The sequence below is a fragment of the Sorex fumeus genome, unplaced genomic scaffold (genome assembly GCF_029834395.1).
Source record: "Sorex fumeus unplaced genomic scaffold, SorFum_2.1 ptg000017l, whole genome shotgun sequence".
NCBI lineage: Eukaryota > Metazoa > Chordata > Mammalia > Eulipotyphla > Soricidae > Sorex > Sorex fumeus.
In genome coordinates this window covers 3259514-3272733 of record NW_026606074.1, presented here as the reverse complement: position 1 = coordinate 3272733, position 13220 = coordinate 3259514, and the positions used below count along the sequence as shown (strand labels likewise).

The 13220-nt window shown below is 52.3% G+C and overlaps 1 protein-coding gene across 1 annotated transcript in view; it reads right to left on the bottom strand.

Moving 5' to 3' along the window:
• UBTD2 (ubiquitin domain containing 2) overlaps positions 1-13220 on the bottom strand; it is a 41566-nt gene that overhangs the window by 1562 nt on the left and 26784 nt on the right. The window contains exon 2 of the mRNA XM_056112314.1: positions 8386-8622. Within this exon, the coding sequence (XP_055968289.1) occupies positions 8386-8622 (237 nt within the window). The remainder of the gene's footprint in view (positions 1-8385; positions 8623-13220) is intronic.

Here is a 13220-nt window from a genome sequence, read left to right as displayed (position 1 = left end):
TTGAAACAGTCACCAAACTCTAGAGGCCAGACCACCCCCAGCTCCCACTGCAAAAAAGTGCAGTGAGCAGTCAGTACGCCAGAGACCCAAGGCACAGTATTGCAGATACAAACGGCATCATCAGAGTAGTGTGAGGGATAATTATTATAGAATTGTAATCATGCAATAAATTGTAATGTAGCTTATGACCACCACAAGCAAAATCACAGATAATATCTGAACCTGTTGACATGTTGTACAGCTTGAATCTAGTCAATGCAGGGCTGGAGAACGCAGAGCACTGACGACGCACGGCAGACCCTGGTCTGATCTCAGGACTGCGAATGGTCCCCTAAGCACTGCCAGGAGGGACCCTAGCACGCAGAGCCAGGAGTAAGACCTGAGCACTGCTGGGTGTGGTTCAAATACCAAACCTACCCAGCAACAGCCAAAAAAAGCTGATTCCTCGGCCTCCCTTTTTTTTTTTCCCTTTTTTGGGTCACACCCGGCGATGCTCAGGGGTTACTCCTGGCTCTGCACTCAGGAATTACTCCTGGTGGTGCTCAGGGGACCCTCTACCTGTTAGGGAGGTAGAATAGGAGCTAAGGAACTTCGCTTGCATGCAGGTGGACCCTACTTTGATCCCTGGGACCACACACGGCGCCCAGAGCACCACCAGGGATCCTGAGCACAGAACAGGAACAGGCTCTGAGCTCCTAATGCTCTGACTTCCGACCCCAAACCAAACCAAACTTCACAAGTACTGTTATGTGGGCCGACGAGACAACGCCTGAGGGTCTGTTGGCTTGCTTGCTCCTGGGGCTCGGCCCACTGAGCTCCCTCTCTGGCCCCCAAGACGATCTTACTGCTGCACCGGGAATAAGTGAATGAGAGAATCAGCGGGAACCGGGAGGCTCAGTGGTCAACTACATGTGATGATACAAAAAGAACCCCCGGAGCAGAAAATGAGTGGAGAGGACTTAGAGGCATAGGGTTCCCTGCTTGGTTTTGTTCGGAGGAGCTGGAGGCTCTGTCCCTCCCTGCATGGCTCGGGGCCGAGAGTGAGCTCCCGTCCATGACGCACACACTCCAGCCCTCTGAGCGTCCTCCCGACCCCCTTCGCGGCTCCTTCGTTCCACTGCTCCCGCGCAGTGAGGTTGTGCGTCAGCGGGATGATCTAGAAGTCAGCGAAGAAACAAAAATCTCGAACTGAACGTACAGGGTCGCAAAATCAGAGGAGACCCTGGGGAGTTCTCGCCCGTCCTCGAGATAGAGCACTTGACACCGACCAACGCTTCACGCTCCAGCTCTCCGGAGAGTCTTTCCATCCGAGACTGGAGCAGGGAGCAGTAACAGGGAGTGTGAAAGATTCCTGAGGAGGCAGATTTGTAACCCAGGGGTAAGACCACGGGGCTCGCTCCTAGGTCAAGGATAAAGTCACGTAAAGGGGGAGGCAGTGTGAGTCAGGGAAAGCAGAGGACAAACACCAGAGGGAGAAAATGATCACGCGAAAATCACAAGCAACAAGAAACCGACAGCCCAGGGGCCAGGTCGAGAGTCGACGCACGCGGCTGACCCTGGTTTGATCCCCAGCACCCCACATGGTCCCTCCCAAGCACCGCCAAGAGGAACTCCTGAATGCAGAGCCAGGAGTAACCCCTGAGCATCACTAGGTATGGCCCCAAATCCGAGAGAGAGAGAACCGATAGTCCTAAAGGTAACCCAATGACCGATCTGCCAATGATGTCACTGTCACAAGTCAGAGAAGGGAATGGCAGGTGACGCAAAAGGAAAAGAGGTGGGCATGAGGAGAGCTGGCACGAGAGGCACCGGACATGAGAAGAGCTGGCCCGGTTCAGTGGCTAAGTGCTGCCTGGTCCAAGCGTGTGTTCCCGCCCCCCCCCCCCATCACCCACAGGTGCTGAGGCTGGTCCCAGCATCACGACCCTCTGGGGAATCCCTGGGCAACCACCATCTGCCACTGCTAGATGCTCAAAACGACAAAAAAAAAAGCAGGCAGAGATAAATAAAAATAGAGAAAGTTTCAGAGCTGAGATAGCCGTATGCAGCCAATACAAGGGGGATCACCGCACCTCACTCAGCCTGACCCTGGGGAGGAACGGACCCAGCTAGAACCCAGGAGCTGGAGAATGTCTTTACACACAGGGCAGAAAACCATTATAAAAGTTGATGATGTAGGAAGTTTCCTTCTTTTTTCAAAAAAAAGGTTTTAGGACTGGGATCCATGGTGGTGGAAAACGGGCACTGGTGGAAGGATGGGTATTTGATCATTATATAATCGAAACCCAAGCACAAAAATTTGTAAGTCTACAACTGTACCTCATGGTGTTTCACTAATAAAAATATTTTAAAAAGTTTTTAGGGGGGGCTGGAGCGATACCACAGCGGGTAGGGCATTTGTCTTGCACGCGGCCAAACTGGGCTCGATTCCCAGCATCCTATATGGTCCCCCGAGCACCACCAGGAGTGATTCCTGAGTGCAGAGCCAGGAGTAACCCCTGTGTATCGCTGGTGTGACCCCCCAAAAAAGCAAAAGAAAAAAATTTTTTTACTTGAATCACTGTGAGATAGATCCATACAGAATGGAATTTTTCTACATTTCCAAATATTGCTGGAGCGATAGCACAGCGGTAGGGCGTTTGCCTTGCACGCAGCCAACATGGCCGACCCGAGTTCGATTCCTCCGCCCCTCTCGGAGAGCCCGGCAAGCTACCGAGAGTATCTCGCCTGCAGGGCAGAGCCTGGTAAGCTCCCCGTGACGTATTCGATATGCCACACACAGTAACAACAAAGTCTCCAATGGAGATGTTACTGGGCCCGCTCGAGCAAGGGTTGTCACCAATTTAGAATTAGATCAAGGTGGAGTGATAGCACAGCAGGTAGGGCGTTTGCCTTACACGCGGCCAACATGGCCGACCCGAGTTCGATTCCTCCGCCCCTCTCGGAGAGCCCGGCAAGCTACCGAGAGTATTCGATATGCCAGACACAGTAACAACAAAGTCTCCAATGGAGACGTTACTGGGCCCGCTCGAGCAAATCGACGATCAACGGGAGGGCCTTTACCTTTACCTTCCAAATATCATATGTGTGTGTGTGTGGGGGGGGGGGGTTGGAGGGGGGCTGAGTCACACCTGGCCATACCTCCATGCCCGGGGTTAGTCGGGGCTGCTGTGTGCAGAGCAGACACTCAGCCCACTGAGCTATCTTCTCCAACCCCTCTGTCTACTTTTAAAGGTTGGGGGCCACACTCAGCAATGCTCAGGGGTCATTCTTTTTTTTTCTTTTTGGGTCACGCTTGGAGATGCTCAGGGGTTACTCCTGGCTCATGCACTCAGGAATCACTCTTGTGGTGCTCGGGGGGCCACATGGGATGCTGGGAATCGAACCCAGGTCGGCCACGTGCAAGGCAAACGCCCTCCCCGCTGTGCTATTGCTCCAGCCCACAGGGGTCATTCTTGGCGGTGCCAGGGGACCACATGCAGTGCCAGGAATCAAACCAGGTTGACTGCGTTAAAGCAGCTTTAACGCCCCTACTAGCTCTTCCGCCCACACACCATTTTCTCGAGCTAGGCTTGTGCTTCCAAGACCCGCTCTAACCCACTGCTCCAACCCACTGGGAGGGAGTCCGAGTCTGACTTGCTCCCACTGTTACCAACCCTCCATGGAAGGACACTCACTGGTCACCATGCCCCTGCCACTACCCGGCAGCCCTCAGGTCTGAGCAGAGACGGGCGGCCACTGGGCTGAGCGAGTGCCAGCGGCATCTCCCTTCGGGTCAGGACGCCCGGGGACACAGCTGCCAGCGTGGCGGGCTGACTTCTCCTCCAGCCAGAGGAGGCTTCACAGACCCTAGTGGCCCTTGGCCAACTGACCGTTATCTGTGGCAGCCTTTAATTAGGCTTCAAAGCATCTCAGAAGAAAAATCACAAAGATAAAACTGATTTATATGCCCAATAAAAAAATAGCTTCACAAAGGCCAAAGTGTCCCTCCTCAGGCTGCCGAAAGCAGCCCCCAGGCGTCCCCGGGCCTCCGGGCTCCCACACGCAGGGCGCCAAGTCAGCCGGCACAGCCACGCCAACACACGTGGAAAAGTGAAAGAACTGATGTGGGGGGGGTGGAGCAAGGGGACTGCGGGTCTGTATGCTGAAAGCCCAGCTGTGATCCCGCCAACACACCTGCCCCAGGTATTGCCAGGGGAGACCTCGAGCCCGGGGGGGGGGGGGGGGGGGGCGTCTGTGAGCACCACTGGGAGTGGCCCCAAAGGAAGGAATGAAACAAGGGCTATTCTGAACACTTTAGGGCAGGAGAGAGAGATGGGGGTTGGGGAGAGGGAGAGATAGGGCGAGAGAGGAGAGAGAGAGGGAGGAGACGGAGAGGGAGGGAAGGGAGGGAGAGGGAGAGAGAGGGAGAGAAAAGAGAGACAGAGAGGAGAGAGAGGAGAGAGGGAGAGAGGAAGAGAGGGGGGAGAGGGGAGCTAGAGAGAGGGAGAAGGAGGGAGAGAGGAGAGAGAGACAGAGAGAGAGGAGAGAGAGAAGAGAGAGGGGAGAGAAAGAGAAGAGAGAGAGGAGAGAGAGAGTACAGTGCATAGAACCCTACCTGGGCTTGATCCCACTGGGTCCCAAGAGCCCCTCCAGGACTAAGCCCTGAGCACTGCCGGGTATGGCCCCCAAACAAACAGAGAGCATCTCAGTATCACCCTCAGGAGTTGAAAATTCACTTTTTTATGTTGTTTCTGCAGGGGCCTCTTTGAGAGTGCTCAGGAGGTGTGAGAATTTCCGGGGGCGACTCAGGGCACCCAGCATCATCCTATAGCCTCCAGGCTGACAACGGGAGATGCTCAGGGACTCTCTGATGCTGGGGCCAAACGTCCATCTTGATCCCTGCATCATCTATCTGCACCCCCCACCCCCCGCTGCCCCCAACTTAACATTTAAAACACACGGAAAACCTGACCCGAAAAACAGCCTCCCAGGGGTCATCAAGTGGGCAGTGACACAGAACTGCAGGGCTGGGTGGCAGTGGGGACTCTTCTAAGGCCCGTAAAAGGATTCTCTACCCTGACTCTCTTCCAGACTCACCCAGAGGCCCGTAACCTATTTTGCTGGAATAGCACAGCGGTAGGGCGTATGCCTTGCGCGCAGTCAGCCCAGCCAAGCTGGGTTCGATTCCTCCGTTCCTCCTGGAGAGCCCGGCAAGCTACCGAGAGTATCTCGCCTGCATGGCAGAACCTGGCAAGCTCCCCATGACATATTCGATACGCCAAACTCAGTGACAACAAGTCTCACGATGGAGACGTTACTGGGCCCGCTCGAGCAAAATCGATGAACAACGGGAGGACAGTGCTACAGTGCTATGACTTCCTATGGCAAAGCAAGGCCTAAACTGCTCAGTAAACAAACACAGCTGTAAAGGATGAAAATTTGGAAGAAGAAAAAGCAATAAATGACTAGCTCAGAACTTAAGCTAACTCCCTCCCAACTTGGGGAGTTATTTTTCCCTTTTTTTCTGCTCTATTCAACTTTCTCTACATAAGAAAAAGAAAAATGGCTCAGACCAACGACCGAGAGAGCCCGTGTCTGACCGCAGGAGACTGGTCACCACAGGGGCACAGCACTGGGGTTAATCACACCCATATTTCAACTCAGGCCCTAAACATGGACACGTGTAGTCTTTCCCCACGGGTCACCTCACAAAGTCACAACAAGGATGAAGCAATAAACCATGCATGGAACTGCCTGGTTTAGACACTGATTCTTCATTCCAGCTCTTTATTTTGGGGGGAAGGTCTGGGCCACCCCGGTCATGCTCAGGAGACCCTACTCAGTGTCAGGGACCAGGATCAGGCTGCCGACATGCAAGGCCAGCACCTTCTCTGCTGTATTACCTTTCTTTTCTTTCTTTTCTTTGACTTCCTTTTCTTTGACTTTCTTTCTTTCTTTCTTTCTTTCTTTCTTTCTTTCTTTCTTATTTTGCTTTTTGGGTCACACCCAGCGATGCTCAGGGATTACTCCTGGCTCATGTACTCAGGAATTACTCCTGGTGGTGCTTGAGGGAACACATGGTATGCCAGGAATCGAACCCGGCTCGGCCGTGTGCAAGGCAAACGCCTTACCCGCTGTACTATCACTCCAGCTCAGCTGTACTACCTTTCTGACCCCACATCCTGGCTCCTGGAGAGGGACAGAGGTCCACAGCACAAGTCCTTGGATACTGGGGGTCACAGAAAGGGACCCCGTTTTCTAGAAGTTGGGGTATACGCTCCAGGGGACAATGCCAGAAACTGCTGTCCTGACAGCCCATCTTCCAGAAAGCCAAGGAAAGAGATCTTCAGAGACAGGTCCACTGACTCGGGGTGAGCTCCGCCCCAGCGACCCCTGGGTTACCTCTGACTGAGTAAAAAGGGTGACAGCAGCAGAGAAGTGGATACCACCCAGGGTGCTGGGGCTCCAACCGTGTCAGCCACAGGCGAGGAAAGTGCCCTACCTGCTGTACTACCTCTCCAGCCCTGAGTCAGAGGTCATTTTATTGAAAAAGAATCAAAAGGTGTTAAGCAATGGGCTGGAATGATAGCACAGTGGGTAGGGCATTTGCCTTGCACACGGCCGACCTGGGTTCGATTCCTGGCATACCATGTGGTCCCCCAAGCACCACTAGGAGTAATTCCTGAGTACGTGAGCCAGGAGTAACCCCTGGGCATTGCTGGGTGTGACCCAAAAAGCAAACAAATAAATAAAATATTTTAAAAAAATGGTGTAAAGCAAGCAGCAAAAAGCACAAATCTCTTAAAAATGCAGAAAAGAAAGGGAGATACTGAATGAAACAATGAAGACACGAGCGCATTCGAGACTGAACAGAAACCCAAGCAGGGGTCCCCAGACGATGCCAGGTGGGTCCACAGAAGCACCTCAGACACACATCGTAGCATTGTAGCACTGTAGCACTGTCCTCCCGTTGTTCATCAATTTGCTCAAGCGGGCACCAGTAACATCTCCAATGTGAGACTTGTTACTGTGTTTGGCATATCGAATATTCTACGGGTAGCTTGCCTGGCTCTGCCGTGTGGGCGGGATACTCTCAGTAGCTTGCTGGGCTCTCCGAGAGGGGCGGAGGAATCAAACCCTGGTCAGCCTTGAGCAAGGAAAACGCCCTATCCACTTGAAAAACTCGAAAACAAAGTTTCTACAGGCCGTGGGGTATGGCCGTGTAGCAGACTGTGTGTTTCGGCCTGGGCCAGGTCCCAGCCGGCCCTGCAAGAGAATCAGCAGCAACTTAGGATACCAACAATCTACAAGTTCCTAGTAATCCTTAGGATGATCACAGAAAACTGTCTGAGGGCCAAGGATGGTCCAGTGGGGTGGGGTGCGTGTTTTGCACGTGGGATGCCTGGGTTTAGTCACATGGCGATGTCTGAGTGCCAAGCGCGACCAGGAATGACCCCGAGCACTGCCAGGTGTGACCCCCGAGCAAGAAGTAGTCCCTGAGTCTCATAACCCTAAAACAAAAGCAACAGAAGACCAAAGAAACGACTGTTCTTACGAACACGTCCTTAAGATGCTTCTAAGCCCAAATCTGTTCCCTCTACTAACAACAGTTTATTTTTTTCATTTTTTTTTTTTTTTTGCTTTTTGGGTCACACCTGGCGATGCACAGGGCTTACTCCTGGTGGTACTCAGGGGACCGTATGGGATGCTGGGAATCGAACCGGGGTCAGCCACGTGCAAGGCAAACGCCCTCCCCACTGTGCTATGCCTCCAGCCCGCTACGAACAACAGTTTAATGAGAAAGTGTAATGAGGCTGTCTGTTCCGAAGTCAAAGTTGAGACCTCTCCTTAACGCTGGGGAACAGGTGAAGCAGAAGCTCCAAAGACAGGGGTCGCGTGACATCTCCTGATATACAAAGTGATCAATGGAAAGTAAATCATCCAACATTTCTCCCTGAAGATCAGGCTTAACTCGTTTGCAAACCACAACACCCAAAAGGAGAGAGAGAACAAAGGGGAATGCCCTGCTACAGAGGCAGGGTGGGATGGGGGGGATGGGGGGGTGGGAGGGATACTGGGATCCGTGGTGGTGGGAAATGGGCACTGGTGGAGGGATGGGTATTTGGAAAAAATAAAAATAAAGTGAAAAAAAAAAGACGGGGGTGGGTGGGATGGGGAATGTTTTACGAGACCTAGGTTATACGGCAACTAGGAAATGGAGGTTACGGGGTACTTTCTGAGACTTAAGAAAATTCTGTTTTAATTAAATGCACCAAGGAGGCCTATCCTCAACTGCAAGAAAGAAGAACGCTACTCCGAAATACGGGGAAACAGGCAGCGAGGAAACCGCCGAGTCCCCGTGTGGCTGTGGGGAGCTGCCCCCGGCCCTCCGGGCAGACCCACCGTGTGGCAACGTGATGTTCGCACCATCAATGATGGCCTGGGCCAGCTCGTGGTCGTTGCTCTCGAAGGCGTGCGCCGCCGCCTTCAGCGCGTCCCAGATCTCCTTGCGGCCCTCAAAGGCCGGCGCCGTGTCCCAGAACTCGTCCCTCTTGCTGCGCAGCTGTCCGTCCGTCATGGGATAATCGCTTTTCCATTTTGGCTTCTCCTTTTTCAAAGGCTGGTTCCGACCTAAAGCAACTGAGAAGAAAAAGCGAAGGCGGACATCAAACACCACACTTACAAAAGAGGAATCAGAAAAGCTGTCTGGCCATGCCTTTGTAAAAATTTTTTCCCCGGTTAAAGGATAGCTAGGAGCTTGCAGTTCTGAAACTCCCCTGCCCACGGACAGAACGACGCGAGCAAACGGAGATGGATGGTTCGGCTCAAAGAGAGAGAGAGAGAGAGAGAGAGAGAGAGAGAGAAAGAAAGAAAGAGAGAGAGAGAGAGAGAGAGAGAGAGAGAGAGAGAAAGAAAGAAAGAGAGAGAGAGAGAGAGAGAGAGAGAGAGAACACCACCCAGAGCTTTCCAGCATGAGGTCACAGGTGCGACCCCCTTGCCACTGCCCCCCCGCAGCAATGTCACTTGGGATGAGTTTGGTCCTCAAAAGGACCACCTGTCAACATGGCAGGCATGTGAACCCAGGGTGCCCGCACCCGCCCACCCAGACACCACAGCAGCAGCAAGAGAGGAGGGAGAAGCGGAAAAAGGAAGAAGTCACCAAGAAAAATAGGAGCGGGTGAGGGTCCCGTCGACTGGAATAGCAGCATCTCGGCACAAGGAAGGAGTGAAAGGAGCCGTGAGAGAGAGACGAGAGCTCGGGCCGAGCCTCACGCACGAGTGCTCCTACTCCTGGACAGGAGGCCGCAAGACGCATCGTCACACACGGCCAACCCGTTCTCCAAGAGCACCGCACCACATTGGATGGGGTTCAAATAGTAGGCAACTAATCAAAGAGGAAAATCTATGTGTGTGTGTGTGTGTGTGTGTGTGTGTGTGTGTGTTTTCAGATATATATATATATATATATGAAAGTTCACAAGGTTCAACCTTTAACAACGTGTTAGTGATCTCTTATATAAGGTCTTAACGGCCCCTGCCGAAATAGGACAATCTTCACACTCTTTCCTCTATGGGTACTTTTTGGTAGCATTTTCAGCGGTTTTTCATAACAAACAATACAGAACATATTATTTCGGTTCTGCTTTGGGATAGGGGTTGGGATTTGGGATGAAAACATCCCAAATCTGGTGGTGGGAAGGTGTCATGGTGATGGGACTGGTGTTTGAATATTAAATGTAATCAAATATTGTGAACTACCTTATAAAATTAAAAAAAATTTTTTTCAAAGAAAGAGACGAGAACTAGGAAGACTCAAAGGCCACCCCCTGGACACAGGGGCCAAATCTGCAGAGTCCAGAGGCGGGCCAGATGGCCCGGCCAGCAGGCGACAGACGCTTCCTGGGCCGACTGTGGATTCCCTCCTCTGGACTCGGGATGGAAGAGCTGAGGGTCAGCGCCTCTCCGGGGAGCCAGGGCCGCGACACGGGGCTCCCACACGGCCCCCGGCACACGCTGACATCCCACTCTAGTTTCAGGCCAGGAGAAGGAAACCGAGGGCAGGAGTCCGCATCTGTCCCACCCGGTGGCCGCCCGGTTCCCGAGACAGGACTGGCGCGTGGGGCGGGAGCAAGTCCGAGGACTCTGCACGTAGACCACACCGCCGCACCTGACACAGTAGCAGCGGCAAGACAGTCTGGCAAAAAGACGCGAGTGAGTGGCAAATAAATGACAGTGCAGGTGGGAAGGAGAGGGCGGATGTCAAAATTCCATGTTCTATATTTAATTGCAGAAAGAATACTAATTTGCAAGAAAATTACTCGCAACAAAGTTCGGAAGAATTCATCAACTCAACCACTCCCTCTCTGGCCCCGGGCCAAAGGAACCGAAGGCAAAGCGGGCTACCCCAAGGGAAACGGCACGAGTCTCCAGCCCCGGGCACTCTCCGGGGCACCCGGGGATGTTCCCGGTGACACGCTGGGGTCAGTCCCCGCTCCTGACTGCAGGTGGCAGCCTCACGGCTGGGGGCGGGGTGGCACCCTCGCCCTCAGCTGCCCTCTCCCAGAGCGGCAGTATCCTTGACCCACTCACCTCTCCTGCCTTCCCTTTGGTCCTTGCGAAATGCAACGGATTGAGCTCCAAAAGGGTGCAGAGAGCAGGAGGGGGTAGCTGTCTACTGAGCAGCAGCGCCGGAAATAGAGCCCAGCTTTCTCCTTCTGCCTGCGAGCAGCTCCCGCATGCCAACTAAAGGCCAATAGCACACACACACACACACACACACACACACACACACACACACACACACACACGCGCACACGGCAGGTTTGATTCCAGTGAGAGGAGCGAGCCTGCCCGCGTGCCTTTCCTCCACACCGCTCAGGTAACACGGATACACACGCAGCTCGAGTCTCCATGAGGCGTTAACACCAAGTCACGGCATCCCGGTCTACACCCCCCCACCCCCGCCTCGGCTGATCCCACCAACATGGGACCATGAAATGGTTTCCAGTACGTTAACCTCGGATGAGTCAGCAATGGCTCCCAGCCACGCAGGGAAGAGAGGGCGCAGGCAGCCAATCGATATCCAAAAAGGAGACACCTACGTGAAGCAAGTCTGGGGTCTACGAGGCAGTGGCAGAGAACCGCCCAGCCCCCTCTATACTGAGTGGACCGTCTCTGTGCTGGAGAGAGAGAGAGCACAGCGGTCGGGGTTAGAGAGTCGTCTTATCTCCGCCACCTCCGATCTGACGCTCTGATTCAACCTCCAGCCCCCGAGCAGTGCGGGAGCGACCCTGAGCACCGAGTCAGGCGCTTATCAGAGATAAATTCGTGCAATCTTGTCATTTGAGAATCACAGGCAAACAGAGGCAGAAGCAGCCCTACCACCCCCAAGCTTAGCACTCAGAGAGGAAACGAAAACTCAGGAGGCCAACGGGACAAAAGAGTTTCATAACAAAGGCAGAAAACTTGGTGGCAGAAGTGGAAGTACCTCTCGGACCCGACGCGCCCCCAAGTCAAGTGGGCATGGGAACCAAGTCCGGTTTGAAAGGATGGACGGCAGAGGATGCATTATGCCGCCCAAGGAAAACCACTCCAAATGCATTTAAATCCACATGCTGTCAAAAGTGCCAACGCAATGCTGAATGCAAGGAGACAAAAATAAATGAGACAGAAGAAGCTTGCTTTTTTTCCCCCTAAGTTCCTTTCCCCCTTACCGTGCTCAAATATATCATACAGAATGTCGATCAAATATCCATTAAAAAAATGCTTGTGGGGGGGCAAGGGATATGACTCAAGCCTAAGAGTGGACCTTTGCGTGCCGAGTCCCAGGTTTGACCCCTACTATGCAGGGTCCCCAAAGCACCACCAGGCCTGGACCCCAAAACAAGCTTTCTAACAGAAAATATCATGAACAACGAAGAACCCTGGTGAGAGCGTCCTACTGAGCTGGATGCAGGGAGTTGCCTAATCCTCTCAGGGACGCAAGAGAATACGGGAGTCTGTTCAGTGGGAAAGCACGGGAAATACTGATCGGTGTATAATTAAACCACTACTAAGTGCTAAAAAAGCAAGAATTAAATGTGGGAGTACTATATGAAATATAAATCTTTAAACATTTTTACAAAACTACACAAGCTGTCTTTTTAAAAAAAAAAAACTTTTAATAGAATCTTCTTGTTCTACAAATTTAGCACAAAGTAGCTTCCCTAATAGTAAAAAGAATTGTAATAGAATGTTGTACAACTTTCTGTGCAATTAGCAGAGTCTATTTTCTAAGGATCTGCTCTCTGAATCTTGTGTTTTAATTGCAGGAAGTGCCGCAAAGCTCAAAGTTTTGAAAATACCTGAGCAGAGAAATCAGTGTAGCAGAGAGTAATTATCAAGGCAAGTATTTTTAATTAAGAAGGGGGAAAAAAAGGGCAAATACGCTTAATCAGCTCACACTTATGCTCCGAAACTTTCAGGTTGTCTAGCTCACACGTCTCTGCCTGCCAATGCAGGGAGTGGGGCTCGGGAGTGTCGCAGGATCCAGGACTAGCTGCTATGCTAACAGTGATGTTCTAGACAACAGGCATTTCTGATTCCCTGTTTCTGTTTCTAGGGCCAGAGAGATAGTCTAAGGGTGAAGCATTTGCCTTGCATGACAAACGATGCCCTGAGCACTAGACCAGGAGTAAGCCCTGAGCCTTGCCATCGTAACCCAAAAACAAAATAAAAAATAAATAGTTCTGTTTCTAGATCTTGGCAGCCGACCATAGGTTTAATCCATAGCTTAATAGATATATAAACAATAGAAGCAATAAATCCATTAAAATTATTTTTTAATCTTTTTTTGGGGGGAGGGACACATCCAGTAGTGTTCAAGGGTCACTCCTGGGTCTGCACTCAGGAATATCACTCCTGGCAGTGCTGGGGGGAGGGGACAGGGGGCATACCATAGGGGATGCTGGGAGTTGAACCCCGGTCGGCTGTGTGCAAGGCAAACGCCCTACCGCCGTACTAGCACTCCTGCACTAAACCGTATCACTTTGAAAGCGATGCGTCATTTCAGAAAATACACCTTTTTCCCCCCTATTAATTCACATTTACCAGCTTCAACTATCTGCCCAAACTCTCCGCCCTCTCAGATGAGTCACCTATCTACTCCTCTAGCCTCCGGCGCCTGCCAGTGCCTTCCCACTTGATGACACAGCAGGATCTAGCAGGCAGCAGCTCCGAAAGGTTCTGTGTCCCAGATC